Below are 21171 nucleotides of genomic sequence, written 5' to 3' on the forward strand. Positions count from 1 at the left end.
TATCCCTCCTTTATAATATAATCATCTTTACTATTTCCTCTACATATATTTAGAATCACCTCAGGCTGTTTTATAATTTTGTTTCAACCACGAAACACAATATAGAAAACTCAACAGGGGAAATAAAGCTGATCATATTTACCCATATTTTCACTTGCTCTCTTTTTCCTTCTTTATGTTCAAGCTTTCTTCTTTTATTGGTTCCTTTTTGCTTAGTGAACTTTCTTTGTCCATTTTTTTTCTTTTTAAGATAGGGTCATAGGCAACAAATTCTTTTAGTTGCCTTCACCTGAAATGCCTTGAGTTCCCCTTCATTCCTGACCACTGCATATGGGATTCTGAGTTGATCCTTTTTTTTTTTTACACTTGGAAGTGTTATGCCATGTCCTTCTGGCCACTATGGTTCTGATGAATAATACACTAGCATTTGAATTGCTTTTGCCCTATAGGTAAGGTATTGTTTCTCTCTTGCTGTTTTTAAAGGTTATTCATTGTCCTTACTTTTTGACTATGATGTGTGTTGGTTGGGATTTCTTTAGATTTATTTGGGATTTGCTCACTTTTAGAAATTACAGATTTGTATCTTTTCTCAAATTTGGGAAGTGTCAGCCATTACATCTTCATGTACTTTTTCAGTTCCACCTTCTTTTTGATTCAAGACTCCAATAATACAATTGTTAGATCTTTGTTGTAGTCCCATAGGTCGCTGAGGCTCTGTTCAGTTTTTCTTTTTTTTTTTAATTTTTCTCAGTTTTTCAAATTGGGTTATTTCCATTGTTCTATCCCCCAGTTCACTCATTCTTCAATCATTTGCTCTTGAGCCCATCCATTTAGTTTTTATTTAGGTTATTTTATTTTTCACCTCTGAAGTTTTCATGATTTTTCTTTATATCTTGTAGTTCTTTGCTGAGACTATCTTTTCACTTATTACTCTTATGCTTGTAATGGCTCTTTGGAAGATTTTTTATGATGTTTGCTTTAAAATCTTTATCAGATAATTCTAACATCTTTGAATTATTCATCTTGTTGGGATCTGTTGACTGTCTTTTTTTAAATAAAGATTTATTCGAGAGAGAGAATGAGAGAAGAGCATGAGAGCAGGGAGGGTCAGAGGGAGTAGCAGGCTCCCCAGTGAGCAGGGAGCCCGATGTGGAGCTCAATCCCAGACTCAACCGACTGAGCCACCCAGACACCCCATATTGATTTTCTCTTTAAATTCACTTTGAGATCTTCCTGGTTCTTTGCATGATGAGTGATTTTCAATAGGAACCTAGACATTTTGGTTATTATGTTATGAGAGTCTGGGGTCTTATTTAAATTTTCTGTCTATGTGTCTTTCTCTGACACCACTCTAGCAGAGGAAGAGGGGGCATTGCCTAAATGCTAGGTGAGGGTGGAAGTTGAGATTTCATACTTGGCTTCGTTGGTTGACATGAGGGAAGGGGAAAGGGATGGGCCCCTTCTTACTGCTAGGCAGATACGAATTTCTGTTCCTCCCTACGTTACTACCTAGTGAAAGTCATGGCTTCCAAATTGTCCTTCTGGGATATAAGAATCAAAAATAAAACCCAGGGGATTCACTGCAGTGTTATTCCTTGGTACTAAGGTCTAGAGGCAGTCTGCCTTCTTCTGTATACTTTTTAGAGTCTTTTTCTGTTTGCCTTATATATAACATCCAGAGTTTTTAGTTGCTTTTAGTTGTATTTAGTGGTAAGAATGGGAAAAAGTTTATCTACTTCATCTTTCTGGAACTTAATCATTTTTATTGCTCTTGCAATGAGCATTTAAAAATATATATAGTATCAAAAATGAGATAAGAATTATAAGTTCTATAGTTATGTGTATGTTAAGATCAGTATCACATCCTGTGTGTATTTTATTTAGAGAAGTCAAGTGACTCTTAGTAAAGCAGGTTGGATGTGAGAGGAGATTTCAGAGAGCAGTTCAGTACTGAAAGTATCAGATCATATTCATGAGTAAACAGGGGATGAGAAATAGGAGGATCACATAATACAATTAAACAATGGATAATACTGTAAGTACAATTTTATGGGATGTTTTTCTCCCAAAACACATTCTAATGTGTTTTTCAGATGATTACATTTTTTAAAAAAAACATTTTAGTAATTACATAGTATTTCTCTTTATGGATATGCTAAAAATTTATTATTGGACAGTTAATTTGTTTATAATATTGTAAGCACTATAAGTATATAACCATACCTTTGGACTTCCTTGTTAATTCTGATTCCTGGCCATTTCTTTAAGGTCATTTCTTAGATGTGGAATTAGCCCAAAAAGTTAATAGCTTTATTTTTTTTTAAGTTTCTTGACATAAAGGCAAATTTAAAGGTTGCTTTGAAGAAAGTACATAGCACTTTACACATTGACTCACACAGTATTGGAAACTACCAGTTTCACTATACCATCAACAGCTCCTGAGTCTTATCATTTTAAAATACTTTCTTAACAGCTGACTTGTTTTATTTTATATAAACACACCTTTGCATTAGTACAGATTTAAGAAAATGGTCCATAGTTGTGGAAGCCAGTCGATCTTTCAGTTTCTCAGAATCATTTCCTACTATCTATCCATGAGCCCATACCCAAAGAAGGACAAGTCCAGGATGTGGAAATGTAGCAGTATTTCAAAGTTTTGTTCATTATTTATAAATTTGATGTTAGAATTAATCCAATAAAATGAGAGAAGACAACCATATTCAATGGCAATCTGTCACTTTTTTTCCCATTTGTATGTTTTGAGAAGTCTTATTTTATCCCTCTTATCCAAATCATCAAAACACATTCATAATCTTTGTGGTATTATTCCTTTCCTTTTCATTTGTGAGTTAATTGGGCAAGATTTTCTTTCTTATTCGTGTGTTTATGCAGTTTGCAAGAGCCAGAAGAGAAGGTGTGTTCTTAACCATTATTCCCCTTGCCTTTCTGATGGAGTTGACCACTGTCAGAGACTCTGGGGACACATGAGAACAGAAGAGTACATTTAAACTCCTGGCAAAACAACTTAGGTGGCATCTTGGGAAGGTTCTCCTGGGGACAAAGGGGAAGTGAGTGCTGCAGCATGGGGTTGGTCAGAAGAGTGTCTTTGGGAGCTAGGAATAAAATAGAGAGCAATTCACTCTGGAAGTTGGTGAAAGTTCTTAAGAAATATCAAGGGGTCCTGTCTCACGTTTAGGTCTTTCAACTATTTGGAGTCTATTTTTGTGTGTGTAAGGAAATGGTCCAGTTTCATTCTTCTGCATGTGGCTGTCCAATTTTCCCAACACCATTTGTTGAAGAGACTGTCTTTTTTTCATTGGACATTCTTTCCTGCTTTGTCAAAGATTAGTTGACCATAGAGTTGAGGGTCCATTTCTGGGCTCTCTATTCTGTTCCATTGAGCTATGTGTCTGTTTTTGTGCCAGTACCATACTGTCTTGATGATGACAGCTTTGTAATAGAGCTGGAAGTCCGGAATTGTGATGCCGCCAGCTTTGCTTTTCTTTTTCAACATTCCTCTGGCTATTCAGGGTCTTTTCTGGTTCCATACAAATTTGAGGATTATTTGTTCCATTTCTTTGAAAAAAGTGGATGGTATTTTGATGGGGATTGCATTGAATGTGTAGATTCCTCTAGGTAGTATTGACATCTTCACAATATTTTCTTCTTCCAATCCATGAGCATGGAACGTTTTTCCATTTCTTTGTGTCTTCCTCAATTTCTTTCATGAGTATTTTATTGTTTTCTGAGTACAGATCCTTTGCCTCTTTGGTTAGATTTATCCCTAGGTATCTTATGGTTTTGGTTGCAGTTGTAAATGGGATCGACTCCTTAATTTCTTTCTCTTCTGTCTTGTTGTTGGTGTATAAGAATGCCACTGATTTCTGTGCATTGATTTTTTATCCTGCCACTTTACTGAATTCCTGTATGAGTTCTAGCAGTTTTGGAGTTTGAGGACAGAGAGTGTTATAAGGCATACAATGCAGCTGACACCAGCAAGGAAGTGGACTTCAGTCCTACAACCACAAAGAGCTGAATTCTGCATACCACCTGAATGAACTTGGAAGCACTTTCTTCCCAGAGTCTTCCAGTAAAATCCCAGATGACTGGCACCTTGATTTGGGCTTTATGAAGTCCAGAACAGAGAAACCAGCCAAACTAGTGTGGGCTTCTGACCTACAGAGCAGTGAGATAATAAACTTGTGTTGTTTGGAAAAAAAAAGGAATGAGATCTTGCCATTTGCAATGACGTGGATGGAACTGGAGGGTATTATGCTGAGTGAAATAAGTCATTCAGAGAAAGACATGTATCATATGACCTCACTGATATGAGGAATTCTTAATCTCAGGAAACAAACTGAGGGTTGCTGGAGTGGTGGGGGGTGGGAGGGATGGGGTGCCTGGGTGACAGACATTGGGGAGGGTATGTGCTATGGTGAGTGCTGTGAATTGTGTAAGACTGTTGAATCACAGACCTGTACCTCTGAAGCAAATAATACATTATATGTTAAAAAAAAGAAGATAGCAGGAGGGGAAGAATGAAGGGGGGGAAATCGGAGGGGGAGACGAACCATGAGAGACTATGGACTCTGAAAAACAAACTGAGGGTTCTAGAGGGGAGGGGGGTGGGGGGATGGGTTAGCCTGGTGATTGGTATTAAGGAGGGCACATTCTGCAGTGAGCACTGGGTATTATACGCAAACAATGAATCATGGAACACTACATCAAAAACTAATGATGTAATGTATGGTGATTAACATAACATAATAATAAAAAAAATAAAGAAAAAAAGAAATATCAAGGGGGCACTTCCTTCCCTGGGAATCTCTCCTTATTTCATAACCTAATCCTTTATAACAATGTATTTATGGAATCCAATTTATGGCAAGTGCATCCCATTGTTAAACTGAAGAGAAACTGATTGTTGTTCTAGATTATAATGAACATAAAAATAGGTGCAGGTTCATTTTGATCTACTGGTGAAGGCATAATTATAGATAGGGATTGGGAGATGGGAAGTTGTGGAAGACAGAGTCAGCTGCAATTGTTGTAGACTTCAACTCAGGCATCCCCTGCATTGAGCATTTTCTTCCTAGCGAATTCAGGGTTTATAATGAAAAAAATTTCCCTGAAATATTAAGTGGCTGACATGTAACAAAAGGTCATTTATTAAGGAAGAGCATACTTTGGAACTTTATGCAAACTATTTAATCACCAGAATTACAGGAAAGTTCCAAAGTCATTCTGTTCCTGATTTTGTGATATTTGGTAATTGGTATAGTGTGCTTTATGGCATGAATCACTTCATTGTACTTTCCAGAAGAAGAAATGAGGTCTGTGAATAGTCTGAATTTGGCTTATTTAGCTCCTCATTGTTCCATGTAGAATAGGGCATCTGAATATGCTCTGTATTAGATGGCAAATGGACTTCCAGGCTGGGGAAGGGAAAGGTGTAGAATTTTCCTTTCTTAGTGTTAGAACTCTGCGGTGATTAGTTAGGATGAATTGCCAAGTTATTTCTGGGCACTGGTAATTTATTAGCTTTCTACAAGTCTGTAAGAAAAGGATTAGAGTCTGAAGATCTGTAGAGGACTCGTTATTTATAGATTGTATAGAAGAACAAAAAGTATCCTATAATTCCATTTGGGAACCACAACTTTAGTCAGGTTCTTTGGGATTTCTCAAAATCCTTGTGATAACAGCATGAACTGGGGTTCTATGAGAAGGCATCATTGTGCTTTCTCTTTGTTGATGTCTATCATTTGGGTAGTACTCTTTAGCCCTCAGGTTTCCAAGATGACCCCAGCGTGGTTTCTTTAAAGGGTAGAACCTTAAATGCAGACTTCTCTGCTACTGTGTTGCTAGGTTTGGAGTTGGCACTGGGGGCTGCCTAGGTAGCAGCATGCATGAGAACATCAAGAACTCAGAACAGGCATGTTGGGACATGTGGGGCCACCTTTAGGTCTGTGTGGGACCTCTGGAGCCTCCATAGAGGTTGAAGTGTTGCCATATAATGCTCCTGCCTCTCCCTCAGGTATCTGTATGACAGAGAGCAGGTCCTTAGTAAAAGTGCATCACCAGGGGTGGGCATTTGGTCCCATAATTAGGTTGAAGAGGAAGACACTTTGGGTCAGCTGCTGTGAGAAGGGCCTTTAGACTGCTTCATCAGTGCTCACTCCCCCATGCATGTGTTGGGGACCCATTGCATACACTGCGTCCACACCCACTCTCAGCCACCACCTGACCTCTGACTCCTCTGAGGGGTCCAGGAATAGATATTGGCTTATCTTTTTACAGAAGCCCCCACCATCTGGCCTGTCCCTTAGTAGATCTTTGGTTGCTTTAAATGCCCATCTTTTCCTTTTCTGTAATGTTTTGTTGAACTATTTGGAAGAGGGAAATATTCCCGTTTTGCTTCTTATCTCCTTCTTGATTAAGGTGTGCAGGGTAACATGCTGTTTGGAAATGGGTGACAAGGACTCTCAAATTCTCTTCCTGAATTGTAGTTGTTAGTGTTCTGAAACCACCACGATGAAATTCATTGTTTTTCTAGTTCCTATAGTTTAGCAACATATTCTATGTTTGAATGAGTTTAGGAACATCTGCAAATTTAGAAATTTCTCTGCCTTTCAGGTAATGTGGAAAAATCTCAATGTTGATTCTGGAAGAAACCCCCGGGTAGGCTCTTTGCCCCCACTTGTTTTTCGAACCCTGGAATGAATGAGGTTGGGATGGATTGTTACAAGTCTCCTACTTCTCATACCTTCTTTAACTTTCATTATCTGTAAAAATACATTGTACACCATAGTCCATCAATTCTGACTTTTTTTTCACATTTTAACATTTTTGGGAAGTACATGTATCTTACAGTTGAATGGCATTTTAGATTGGATGTCAGAGTCTTGTTCTGATGCTTGCTTCATCTCTTCAGATGATTTTTTCTTGTCTTTTAGTTGCCTCGTGGTTTTTCTGTCATAAGTCAGAAATGACCTCTAAGGTAATAGGAGATGAGGCAAATACACCTTGGTATGAGAATTTATGTTAGTTTGGCTAGTGGTTACGTGTTACTGTTTGCTGTAGCTTTAGGAGCCAGAGACTTCACATTCCTCTAGTGTCCTTATTTTTGTCTCCTTGCTTGACCTTGGCCTGCCCTTGGCATTCTTGCTCAGGGAGTCTGTAGCTCTTTCAGCCGTACCCACTGCTGTCCTACTGGAGTGTTGTGGTAGAGAGGTGAGTGGAAGAGGAAGCATTCTATAATCTTATGATGAAATCTCAGTCTTTTGGTGGGCCTGTGCTCCTGGGTGTTTCCTGGTGATACAGCTCTTCCCTTCCCCAGTCTGGTGAGACAAAGATGACAGGGTACTGGTGTGGGCGGGATGCCCTCTCCCCAGCAAGAATAAATCTGACAAAGTCTGGAGAGTAGGCCTTTGCTAAGGAGAAGGCTCTAGGTGGCCTGTTTCCCTAGATTTGCTCCCTCCATCCCCATGTCAGAGTTAAAAGGTGATCTTTTTTTTTTTTTTTTTTTTTGCATATTTTCCATGAGAATTGGGCGGGGGGGATGCTGCTGGAGATAAAAATCCATGGAAGTATAGGGGTGTACAAAGGATTGTGGCTGGTGTCATGTGGAGAGATGTGGTGTGGGGGTTTGGTTTGGTTCCGCTCCACCTGTGTAATCACAGCTTTGTCCTCAGTCCCACCAGGGAACTGCTCAAGCTCTCTATGGATATAACTGGCCCCCACTGCACCAACCCCCCGGCCTCTGGCAGCATCAACTCATGTACTCACAATGTTCTTTTTAGTTTTCTCTTGGATTTTTGTTTCAAGGGATTTCTCATACTGTTTTTATGATCTTAGGTTTGCATTTAAAAAGATTGGTTTGATTTCTTCCAGCATTTCTAGGTGTTTTGTGGCATGACGGTGCTCAGGTTATGGAGTCTACTGTTTTGACAGAACCAGGAGTATGTCTCCTGGGCACGCACTTTTCTCATGGGTCTGTTCTCCATTTCAGCTCTACTTTTGTCTTCCTGCATCACCTCCATCTCCGACATCTTCCTTAACTGACTTAATCTCTTTGTGTTTTTCCTCTGCACAAACTGCGATTATCTCATGCCTTGCTTTCATGCCAGTAACTCAATTTTTAGCTGGGCCTGTTTTGTCCCTTTCTGTGTCCGATTTATTAGCTATGTAATCATGTTGTTTTGGTTCTCAGTTCATTTATTTAACTCTGCAGTTTCCCTTTCATTTCATCTGGTTATTTTATAATCTTGTCTTTGAAATCATGTTTAATTTGATCCAAGATTTTATTAGGTTATATACTATTAAAGAACTCATGGGAAGCATGCTCTTCTTGTTTGGGCTTTTTTCCAGACTGTATTTTGTATTTTAGTTGTGCGTATCTGCTTGCCTTCCTTTCTTCCTTGTCTTTGCTATTTTTAAAAATGTATCCATCCATTTGTTCATTCATTTATTGCCATATTTTTTTTATGCAGCTGTCATTTCAAAATTTTTTTTTTTCATCTTGCCCAGGCTTTATCCTCACAATGTGTCTACTCATGATTTTTAATTTTCTGGGTTACAATGGTGGTGGTGAACTATTTTTTCATATCATTCTTTCTTTATTTGTGGTCCTGTTTATTTTTCCTCAATTTATTAAACCAATTAATCTGTATTACCTGTAGAAATATTAGAAATGCCAAATAACAACAAGGAAAGAAAACGTTACTGCTTTTATATCCTGCTCTCACCTTCCTTTCATGTGCTTCATCCCCTCCTCTTTGGCCTTTTGAACCCACCTTTGTACCAGTTACACGTGGGGTGTTCTGTTGGGAACGCTGTGTCTCTAGCGGGTGTCTCTAGAGGACCTCAATTATAATGAGACACACCACAATAATTTCCTGCCAGAGTTCATTGGAAAAGCCTGGTGCTGATGCTGCATACATTTCTGCAATTTCTCAGGCATTCGTGGGGATCTGGTGGTACACGTGATTATTTGCTCTTAGCTCAAAGATAATGTGTTCTGTGTGCTGCATGTGTGGTAGTGAAGGCAATGCTTGGACACTGATTCAGTTAGGATGATGGTTAAGTGTAAAGGGAAATCTATTGTATCTGTTCAAGAAGAGTTGAGATAAAGCTTGATTCTTGGGTCACCCAGTGACACTGAAGCCCTTCTCCCTCCCCTGCACTCCATAATCTCCCCTGTTCCTGCCACCATACCCTCCACTTCCCAGCTCTGCTAACTCAAGGCATGGTGTCTTCTTGGTTAGGTTCCACTCTCATGATCACTTTCCCCGGCTTTGTTGCTCCAGATTTGGGTCTTCTGGGGGAGAGAGGGAGGCTCTTCTTCTTGCAGAAGTGGAAAGAAGGCCTCTCAGTCCTAGTTAAAAGTGCACTCTTGAAATCACCCTCCTCTCCTCGGGGAACCTGGGCAGTGCTGGGGACGGGGACCCAGCAGGAAACATACAGGGTCAGGGTGGGTCACTTCACCAGGGAATGCCTCTCATACCTGCACACACAGGCAGCTAGAGTGGCTTGGTAATGAGCCCCAGTCCCTTCAATATTGCACTGGGCAGTAGGTTTCACAGGGGAACGAAAATCAGTTGGCATTGGCCAAGTCAAGGACCTAAGCTCAGGAGCCACACTTGCCTTAGTTCACCTGGCATGCATACTTCCCAAGGAATCAGCTTGATGGGCCAGTTTTGTACCCTTGGTTATGGTGTGTCTTACCTGGGCTTAAGTCAGTAAGGAATTACACACTGACCTGTTGGGAGGAATATGTATATATATATAAAATATATAAGTATTCTGGCCTGATTTTACAGATTTCTTCAAGTCTTTCTCTGCATTGCTCCTGAAAACAGTGTTCTAGAGCTATGCAGGATTAATTTTGGTAGTTAAAAAATAAGATAAAAGTGTTCAAAATCACTTCAGGGAGTTCCAGAGGCAGTTTTCCAAGGACCAAAATTTGCTTCAGTGGAGTTCTTTGGAGCACTGTCTACAGTATTAGGCTCTTCAGAGTGCTGTGTTTTAAAGGACCACAGCATAACACATTTCCTTTATTTGTTAGTACTTAACAATACTGTTAGAAATAAGTATATATCTCTAAACATGCCAGTGACGATTAAAGATTTCCAGAGCCTCAGTAGGAAAATAGTGAGGTTCCTGGGCCATGCCTGTTGAGAAGCTGGGTAGCTGGTGGAAGGACATGAGCATCCAACACTTGAAACTGTGTTGCACACATTCTTTTTGAAAAGATTCACATCTGCACATTCATACATCACAATACCCTTAACCTATTAGGAAAAGTAAATGTTAACATCAAGACATTTACCTTCTAGGCCCAGATTTCAGTGAGAATCAAAGCAATATAATTATGTGCCACTTCCAAAGGTAGGCAGTCAGGGATAGAGATGAGATTTTGCCTCAGTGGGCCAAACTTTTAAGTCTCCCCAGTACCTTTGTGTTGGAGGAACTTGTTTCTGATCATTGAAAGGTGGAAAACGTGGGATGCCTGCGTGGCTTAGTCGATTAAGTATCTGCCTTTGACTCAGGTCATGATCCCAGGGTCCAGGGATTGCACCCAGCATCAGGCTCCTGGCTCAGTGGGGAGCCTGCTTCTCCATCTCCCTCTGCCCCTCCTCCCCACTTAGGTTCTCTCTCTCTCTCTCTGTCTCAAATATATTAATAAATTCTTTAAAAAAAAGAAAGGTGGAAAACTTTCCTATGTTTTCGGCACTTTTTGTGCATTACTCATTTAATCCTTGCAACTTGCTGGAGAGATGGCAATCAGTTTCCCATTTTTATGTATAGGAATCTGAGTCTCGGAAAAGCTCAGTGACCACCCCAAGTCTACACAGCTTGTTTGTAACACAGCCAGGTCTGCCTGTATGTCTAGACTTTTCAGTTGTACTCCCATGTCACAGACCATGAGCAACCCCAAAATGAGAACAGAGATGACATAGGGCTCTGCACCCTGAGAGGGCCAGGTCTTAGGTACGAGAAACAGACTGTCTTAACAAATGCTGAGCCCTTTACCAGTGGCTTTCAAACTTTTAAGCTTCAGGACCCCTTTACTCTCATAAAAGTTATAGGGAATTCCTCCCAATTTTCTTTACATGGGTTATATCTATCAATATTTACCATGTTAGAAATGAAAATTAAGAAAATAGTTTAAGTTCATTAATTCATTTAAAATTATAATAAACCCATGCCATGTTAATGTAACCAATATTTTTTTCTAAAAAGTAACTATATTTACCCAAGCAAAACAATTTTATTTTATTTTATTATTATTATTTTTTTAAGATTTATTTATTTGAGAGAGCGAGAATGAGAGAGAGAGAGTACATGAGAGGGGAGAGGGTCAGAGGGAGAAGCAGGCTCCTCGCCAAGCAGAGAGCCCGATGCGGGACTCGATCCCGGGACTCCAGGATCATGACCTGAGCCGAAGGCAGTCGCTTAACCAACTGAGCCACCCAGGTGCCCAGCAAAACAATTTTAGTGAGAAGGATGGCACTGTTTTATATTTTGCAAATCTCCTTGGTGCCAAGCTTAATAGAAGACAGCTGGATTCTCTTACCTGCTTCTGTATTCAGTCTGCTGCTGACATCATATGCCATGGGCTCTCTGCAAAGCTCTACTCAGTGCTCATGAGGAAATGAGGGGAAACAGCTTAGTAACTTCTAACGATTATGAAAAAAGTTTTTCACTGATCCTCTAAAGCATCTCAGAACCTCAGAGGTTCGCAGACTGTACTTCGAGAACTCCTATATGATACAAATACCAAAGACAACCACTTTTCATTAACATCACCAAGGTGCTCACTGTTTTGACAGAGTCTCATGGTGGCTCAAACACAGGTGTTGGAATAAACAGGTAAGGGGTTGGATCTCAGCTTCCACACTGAGCCGTGTGACATAGGGCCAGGAGCTTGTTTTGTTTCACAGTCGACATTTTTTGCACCCATTTCCTCTTGATTATAAAGATAGATATGCTCACCTGAAGACATTCGAGCAGAACAGAGACATATTAGATTAGACATGGGAGCTCTCCCATAATCTCCATTATTAAATGAAAATAATAATAGTACTGATTTTGCTGGGTTGTCACAAGACTGAATGAGTTAAAAACAAAGTGTGTGCATGCGTGCGTGCATGCATGACATTTGGAAGAATGCAAATGTCTACTGAAGATTTAGCTGTGTTATTTTCAGATATCATTTACTGATATTCTCTGTGGTGAAAATCATATGCTTGTTCATCTTTTGCCCATTTTTCTATTTGATTGTCTGCCCTTTTCTTATTGATTTCTTATTCTGGATTTGAGGGTTTGTGTGTGTGTGTGTGTGTGTGTGTGTGTGTGTGTGTGTGTGTGTCTGTCAGATCTTGCCGACTTAGGGAAAATCAGACCCTTAGTTTATTATTCTGTAAAACTAGGGCAAAAATATAGGTATAAAATTAAATTAGATAAAAGAAGTAATCCTTGGTATAAACTATAGAGACTACACAAATAGGAATTTATGTTATCCAGCAATTTTCTCTGCAAACAAGAATTTAGACACAGTGAGATGTATTGTTATCTACTTTTTCTCAGCATCTATAAAAAAGCAAAGAAAAAGTGTTGGGAGCTCTGCAAAATAATGTTGAATAATGTTGCTGTACGACTTCCAGAAGAATAATTGCTATATGAAATACAAGATAGCACAATACACATCATCAGAACTGTTGTACTCAAAGCAGATACATGATTATTCTGGGAGATTGATTCAAAAAGCATGGCTGCTTAAATCAAAGTGTACTTTTTAAAAAAACAACACTCCCTTTATTGAAGTATGATTGACATACAAAAACTTTATTTATTTATTATTAATTTCTATGATAACACTTCACATAAGATCTACCCTTTTTTTCTATTTTATTTTTTATTTTTCTTTTTTATTATTATGTTAATCACCATACCCTTTTAACAGATTTTTAAGTATATAACATAGCATTGCTAAGTATAGGCTCCATGCCTCACGGAAGATCTCTAGGAATTGTTTATCTTGCAAAGCTGAACTTTTGTTGCCATGGCCTAAGACCTCCCATTCCCCTGGCAGCCACCATTCAACTCTGTGCTTCTGTGAGCTCAACTACTGTAGATTCCTCATATAAGTGGAATCAGGTAGTATTTGTTTTTCTCTGTCTGGCTTATTTCACTTAGGATCGTGCCCTCCTGGTTCATCTATGCTGTCACAGATAGCAGAATTACTTCATTTTTTAAGGCTGAATAATACTCTGAAGTGCTCAGGATAAAAAACAAAAACCAAAACCAAAGAGGCATTAGACTAGTTGGCTTTGGGGGTGCTTTGCCACAAGGGCCTCCTGTGATTCCATGGCAACCACAGGTTCTGTCTCCTCCTGTGTCATCCCAAGGCCAGGAAGGAGAATGGGTCTTTCAGGAGACCTGTGTGGTGAGAGCAGCCCCACGGGGACGGACACTGGCACTGAGTCACATGTCATGGCTTGGATGCTCTCCTCGCCTCTCCCACTCTGGGAGGTGATCAGGGCAACTGTTATCTCCTTAGTTCCCAGGAGAGAAAATTGAAACCCACAGAAACTGAGTGCCTGAGATTGGACCGCTGAGAGTGGAGCCTGGAGGATCTTCTGCTGGCATGGGGTCTGCCCCTCCACTCTGTCCTGCCAGGCTGGGTCAGGACAGGAATGGCCAGGTGGCAGCCTGAGGGTCTGGAATCACTGAAACCCATATTCAGATTCTGTGCTGCTTGCTGGTGATTTATTCAGAGATCCTTGGCCCAGGGTTTGGGGCTAGGGTTTGGAGATATCATTCCTCCTCCCTGCAGGAATCCTAGTGTTTGACCAGTGTACCATCCAGCTCATGAGGAAAGAGACTATTGAATGCAGCTTCATCAGCTAATTCAGGATTTAAACGAGCTCAAGTGCAGTGCAGGAGGCTGGTGGCTTTGCTGTCAGTGGACGATGTTTAGGTGAGAGGGAAGGAAGTTTCCCTCCTAGGTTGAATAAGTAGGTTCTGGGCGATGGGAGTGGAGCCCCTGCATACGCTGCCAGGAACATCCTAATGCCCGAGGCCAGAGAGGCATCTGGGAACCACAGCTCCGTCTGCCAACTTTCTAAACCAAAGGCTTGGTCTCTGTGCCCAGTTCTCCACATCACCTCAGCACGTGCAGCGATGCAAACCCTGGGGCACGGCGGTTGAATGCAGGATGAAATTCTGCCTTGGGCCCTCTTGTAGAAGGCTCAGGAAGCAGGGCAATCTGGGTATCCTGGGGGTGGCAGGAAGGAAGGGCTAGAGGCTGGCATGGGCACCAGGGTGTGTAGGAGACCTGGCCACTGTAGACTGCACAAGCCCTGGGTCACCTGAGCTGTACCTGTGGAGGGCCACTGAGGGGTGTCAGTGTCCTCTGCAGGCAGGTGGCTGTCCTTTGCGCTTATAACTCCAGGACCTGGTTGCCAGGTGCCTTCTGAAGTAGGCTGGGCTGTTGTAGGCCAGGGAGGTTCTTCCTCATGGCGACCTGTAACCTGTCTCTCTTATGTCTCTCCTCGCTGCTCCTCATTCTCCTATGCAAAGCCAAGGTCTGCCTGAGTTGCTGGCTCCATGCTGGAGCCCCTGGTGAGCCAGGAGGTAGCCTCAGTTCAGGGCAGGAGAAAGGAGGGTGGGGGGAGAGCAGGCCCTGGGAGGTGAGGAGGAATAAGGTCTTGAAGGGCAAATGATACAGGTGATGGCATGAGGGATCCATGTCTTTTGGTCTTCCAGTATCATAGGGTGTAAAAATGAAGGCTCATCCTTGGGACTCCTCCACCCCTGTCATCCTCTCTGAAGGCACCCTGTTCCTTTGCTGTCACCTTTTGTAATTATATCATTGTTGAGTTGTGTAATCCTACACCTGACTCACATTTTATGTTCCATGAGCTCAAGAATGATGTTCAATTCCTACTCTATATGTCCAGATGGCCTAATGCCTGAGACAGGAAGTGCTCTGTAAACATTTGTTGAATGAATGAATGAATGAATGAATGAATGGATAGATGAATGAATGGACACTTGGCTGGACTCTAGCTTGTAGAAAAGGCTGTGTACTGCACTAAGAACCTTAGAATTCATTCTCTGAGCAGTGCAGCTGGATGAAGGCAGAGAGCCCCATCTGGAGCTGAGTAGAGGTCAGTGTGTGGTGGGGCACTGTCTTCATCATCTTGGGCTCCTATAGCAAAAATATCACAGACTGGGTGGCTTAAGCAACACAACATTAAGCAACATTTATTTCTCACAGGTTGGATGCTGGGAAATCCAAGATCAGTGCACTGGCCAGTCTGGTGTCTGGTGAGAACCTGCTTCATGGTTCATAGACAGCTGTGTCCTCACATGGCAGAAGGGGCGAGGGAGCTCTCTGGGGTCTCTGTTATAAGGCACCAATCCCATTCACGGAGGCGCTGCTCTCATGATCTAATCTCCTTCCAAAGGTCCCACCTCCAGATACCATCACAGTGGAGGGTTAAGTTTGAACATGTGAATTTCCAGGGGGACACAAACATTCAGGGTGTGATGGAGAGGGGGCACCACATAGGACATAGGACATAGGGGTGGGAAGGACATAGGACATCTTGTCTCTGTACAGACTGAGAGAGCTGAGAGACACAGCCAGCGGGTGGCCCTGGGATGGAAGTGGAAGAAAGAGACCCACTCTGGGAAGGTGCACAGCAGCCTCCTTGCTGATCTGCCGGCTGGTCCCCCAGAGTCTGCAGAGAGGGCTCCCCTACCTGGCATCATTGTGCTCTCTGGTGGTGGCTGGCTGCTGCTCAGTGTTGATTACAGTTTGAAATGCCGGCGCTTCAGTCCCATGCTGCTACACACCACAGACATTCCGTTTCACTGTAATGAGGTTTCAGTTAGAATGTTGGAAAGAAGAAAGCCTTTTAATTAGATTGGTAGTAATTGAGCTCCCAAACCACAGAAGCCTTTTTCTCAGAAGCTGAAAACACAGATGCAATTAAAAGAAGGAAAGCCACCCAAATGGAACACTGGCTAATTTTAAGTCCATTAAAAACAACAACTCCTTAATAAGTTGACGCAACAGATATATGTCCTAAAAGAGTTCAATGATGCTTTCAAATAATATTGGAGATTGAACCAGAACTAGAGTACTTGTGCAGTTCAAATATATGGCTCTGTCGGGGACAATTTGCTCAGTACAGAATACCGAGAAATGTTAGCTACATAACTTTTTCCACCAAAAAGACTCTGCCATGTTTTATTTTGGAAAATAGGATGTATTTTTCCTGTAACCAAACTGGCAGCTTCTTCTGGATACAGCTGTGACCTGGCACTGTACTAGGATGGTGTTGTCGCCTGTCCCTTCCCAAGCAGCTCTGTCTTTCTTTGGGATTCACATACCTCCCTGCCTGCCAAGTTCACCTCTCAAAGTTGCTCAGAATTTGAGCTGCTGAGCCAGGGGCATTGATGCATCAAAGAATCTTTGCCAGCTCCTTACATGATCAACACATTTCTATTTTAATGAGAAACAGCATTTATTTCTCATTGGCATTCCAGCCCTCTGACCCCGCCCCAGCAGATGCCATGTTCTTTCTGCCATTGGATCTGTTTTTGTGTATGCCATCAGTTAACAGGGCCAGGTAATTCCTGTTGGAGGAGCTCACAGTCTCAGCTTCTAGGCACATCTGTTTGGGGGCATTAGTAAATACTTTCTCCTAAAGAGAGTGACACTTGCCAATTTACAGAGTCCTTTAGGTGGGAACTGGGGGCTAAGTTCTGAAAAACACCATCTCAGTAGAACTATTGCATGAAACTTGCTCATTTTCTAGGCCATGTTGGGGTTGGCCAGCAGTGATAAGACCCTGCTTGCATACCAGTTGGAAAGATTGATGTTCCCCAGAATTTTTTTTTGATGTCCTGTTCTGGGTCAAAGCCATGGTTGGTACACTATCCCAAGCTCTGGTTGGAGCACAGAAGTGGCACCCTGCTGGATCCCATCCTCAGGTGGTTTGGGAATGTGGAAAAAGGAGCTTTGAGTCAGAAAGATCCAAGTTTGAATAGCTCCTTTAGAGAGTCATCTTACCTTTCTGAAACTTGGTTTGCTTATTAGGACAGAATTTACCTTGTAGGTGTGTGTCAGGGGCCAGGCATGCTTCTTGGTAGATAGAAGATGAGAGAAGAGAAAGGCAGATCCATAGGGACCAGGCAGAAATGTGACCCATGCAGTGTCATTGGCCTCTATCGTGGCTGCTGTCACAGGTCATACTCCCTTTCCTGGTGGAAGGAAGCACAAGATATTTACATTTGTTTAAAACTGTATACATTCTGGTAATAAACTTGACTTTAAAGAATTGGAGGGGCACCTGGGTGGCTCAGTCATTAAGCGTCAGCCTTCGGCTCAGGTCATGATCCTGGGGTCCTGGGATTGAGTCCCGCATTGGCGTCGGGCTCCCTGCTCGGTGGGAAGCCTGCTTCTCCCTCTCCCACTCCCCCTGCTTGTGTTCCCTCTCTCGCTGTCTCTCTCTCTGTCAAATAAATAAATAAATGAAATCTTTAAAAAAAATTGGAATTTGTACCCAATTTTATTTTCTTAAGCATATAAATTATTGTAAAGGGTACAAAGGAAAATAAGCTAAATCATTAGCAAGTGTTATCTCTGGATGTGGGGCTGTGGGGTTTCAATTTTCTTCTTTATACTTCTTCATATTTTGTAAGTACTCTGTAATAAATGTGCTTAACTCTGGGGAAGTGCTGTTTGCGGATATTTGGAAGTGCTTGGCGCCTCCTAATTTCCACACACTCCAGCAGTCCCAGTAGCCCAATTCCTGCATAAATAACGGTATCACTCCCTCTTTTGTAAACCCTATAAACCGTATTTATGGTTCTTTCTTTTTCTTTGAAGGATGAGAAGAACCAAGTTTTAACCACCAACATTTGGCTGCAGATGGTAAGTTGAGACAATGGCAGTCCTCTGCTGTGGGTCTTCCTGCTCTTCCTTCCCAGAGGCCGGTGCTTGAAATACAGGGGAAGCAGAGGGCCCCTGAGAAAAGCCAGGGCAGTCCTTCATCACTGCACACATGCCAATGTAAGTGAAATAGAACATCTGCTTTGGGGTGTTTCTCACTGCATCCTGCAGGACTGAGTGCATGCTTGTATTTCACTATAGGGTGATTTGGGGACATTTTAAAAGCACTTCATGCAAGACAAATAATAAGATTAAGATCTGCATTGTCTGTAACCTGCACTAACTGGTCCCCAGGGCTCAGGGGCACCTGCCTCCCTCCCCATGCCCCCTTGGAATCCTAGAGAGTTGCCTAAGCCAGAGGCCTCCATACTTAGTGCTCCAGTGGCCCCTGCAAAAGTTTTGAAATGCTATATTCCATTCATGGATTTTTAACTTGACATCTAAAATTCTCACCTAAATTTAATGAATTGCAAATGATGTCTCTTCCAGCAAATTGTAAATATTGACATTTGAAACTAAAACTGTTAGTCTCTATTTTAAGTGGAATCTAAATGCCATAATAATTTGATGTCCGTATCATTCACTTAAGAAATATATAAACAAAGCCTTCTTTAACTGCCAGGTATTTCACAGTTCCTGTCTTCTTTGCACTGGCATTGTGATTCCAATTTTCACACAGAATTTTATCCTAACGTAGTATAATTTTGTGTTTGCAGGTCTTTTATTAATCACTCTGTCTTGGTTCTCTTAAATGTAAATATTTACATAAAAAATATTCCTTTAGACAATAAGTGTTAATTTTTTTTTTCTCCTAGATTGATTTAGGTTTACAATGATTATTGGTACTTAATTCTTCAAGGTGACATTTGTCTCTCTACCAAAGATGAGGCTTTGTTTTAAATTAATTCATGTATTCATAGATGACTATTTTTTATTATCAGAAATGAGACACTGATGTAGATTTCACCATCAGTTCTATGATTTTTTTAAAATAGATGTAGTAATGTGTCATTCATAATGAAAGACATTTTGTTACAGCAGTGTTAATCAATTCCTTGAACTTCTTCCAGATGACATGCCAAAGATAATACAGTTTTATCAGGATCTATCAGCTGACAGCTTGATTACTTTCTCATTCAATTTTGTTGAAAGCAGGGAATTAAAGGAATTAAAATCCACCTGATCTTTGAAAGTTTTTGTCACCCAAGTTTTAACACATAGACACTGGTATTTTGAATTGACCTTTTGTTTGCTTCTTGGGCCAGTGTCCCAAGATAGGAGTCGAGGTACGGGAAATACACCTTTCTTTGTAAGGCAGAAATGAGAGAAGTAAATGTAAGGAAAGGGGTACTCCCAGGGGGTTCTTGGGCAGGTGAGTTTTAATGGGAATGCATGTGGAAGTTGAGGGAAAGAAAACAGATTCACATAAAGCCATCTGCTATGTGTCCCTCGAGTACTCTTCGCTACACATGAGATCCCTTGCAGAACATTTGAGAGATTTCCCTGTAGTATTTAAAGCAACATTCTTGGGCGCTTGGGTGGATCAGTGGGTTAAGCGACTGCCTTCAGCTCAGGTCATGATCCTGGAGTTCCAGGATCGAGTCCTGCATCGGGCTCCCGGCTCAGCGGGAAGTCTGCTTCTCCCTCTGACCCTCTCGCCTCTCATGCTCTCTCTCTCTATCTCATTCTCTCTCTCAAATAAGTAAATAAAATCTTTAAAAAAATAAAAATAAAGCAACATTCTTTAGTGAGCACATTCTACCCTCAAAGCCTGTGCACACCTGCTGTAGCTTCCCTTCTTTGTCATGGGCACAGGGTCAGTGCTCCCCTTAGAGAAGGGCCTTCCCTCTTGGGAGGAGGTTCCCCCTCCTGGTACCTTCTGAGAACCTTGCTTTCACAGTTGTCCCTGTTGCCTCTAACATCATAATAGTGTCTGCAGGTTGTTCTCATTAGCATACAGACAAACCTCAGTTTGTCCCCATTAACCCTCCCCAGTGACTCTGGTTTCCTCCTCACCTTTACAGCAATGTTTCTCCAAGTGGTGCTTCCCCAGGCTCAGACTGCCCCCAGTCTCTTCCCATGCATTCTCAGTTAAACTCACCTCGCCTGGCTTGGGGTGAGCAAGCCACTAGCCCCCAGGTTGCTGAATGCTTTATTATGAATAACAATTTTCCCCAGTTTTTTTTGATGAACATTTTCAAACATACCGAAAAGTTGAATTTATGGTGAGTCTGTATCTTCACCTCTTAGATTCTGTAATTAGCATTTTATAATTCTCGCTTTCTCCCATATTTGGCTAGCTGTCCAACTTTCTATAAATCTATCTTCTTTTTAAGTTCAGTTCAAAGTAGAATAGTGGACAGTGGTCCCTTTCACCCATGTGTCTTGCAGCTCTTTGACTAGGGTGTCTTTCAAGGTAAAAATTTTAGGTGTGATGCAATGCACAGATCCTAAGTGTACTGGTCAGTGAATTGCCAGGCATGCTTTCAGCTCCTCCGTCCCACTCCCCTCAGGAAGCAGAACGTTGCCATCACCCCAAGTGATATCTTGTGTCTCTTACCTGCCAACACCTGCCCTAGCCCCCTACTCCCCACCAGGAGTAGAACACCATTGTTTCACTTTTTCTAGGGATTGGTTTTTTTCCCCCTCTTATCTTACTGGGTCTCTCAGGAGCATTTGGTAGAGTTGATTGGTCCCTCTTCCTGAGATCCTTCTTCATTTAGTGTCTGGGTACCTCTCCTTAGGTGTTTCTCCTAACTCACTCGTGACTTTTGAGTTCCCTCTGCTGTCTCTTCATGTCTGTCCAGCCATTCCTTGTTTCAGGAGTTGGAGGACCCAGTATCCTGGCTTAAGGCACCATTCAGGAGCTAACAGCACCAACCCAGCTTCCTCCCTGGTGTCCCCATGCAAGAACCCAGCAGGCTCTTAACCCCAGTGTGTTCTAGACCACCCCTTCTTTCCCTTTCACACTTGCCCCCTCCATAGTGATAAGAAGGAAAAATTCTCTACCCTTTAAGGTCTTCTAGTTGGACTAAGATTGAATTTACGTGAGACAGATTTTTTTTTAAGATTTTATTTATTTATTTGACAGAGAGAGATACAACGAGAGAGGGAACATAGGCAGGGGGAGTGGGAGAGGGAGAAGCAGGCTTCCCGCTGAGCAGGGAACCCGATGCGGGGCTCGATCCCAGGACCCTGGGATC

General features: G+C 41.8%; 1 protein-coding gene across 3 annotated transcripts in view; it reads left to right on the plus strand.

The window, feature by feature from the left end:
- Positions 1-21171, plus strand: part of CHRNA7 (cholinergic receptor nicotinic alpha 7 subunit) — a 111801-nt gene that overhangs the window by 33414 nt on the left and 57216 nt on the right. For all 3 annotated transcript variants that reach the window (XM_028122844.2, XM_088025213.1, XM_088025214.1), the window contains exon 3: positions 17906-17950. In XM_028122844.2, coding sequence (XP_027978645.2) covers positions 17906-17950 — 45 coding nt within the window. The remainder of the gene's footprint in view (positions 1-17905; positions 17951-21171) is intronic.

The sequence above is a fragment of the Eumetopias jubatus genome, unplaced genomic scaffold (genome assembly GCF_037043125.1).
Source record: "Eumetopias jubatus isolate StellerSeaLion01/CBP00866 unplaced genomic scaffold, mEumJub1_p1.0 scaffold_7, whole genome shotgun sequence".
NCBI lineage: Eukaryota > Metazoa > Chordata > Mammalia > Carnivora > Otariidae > Eumetopias > Eumetopias jubatus.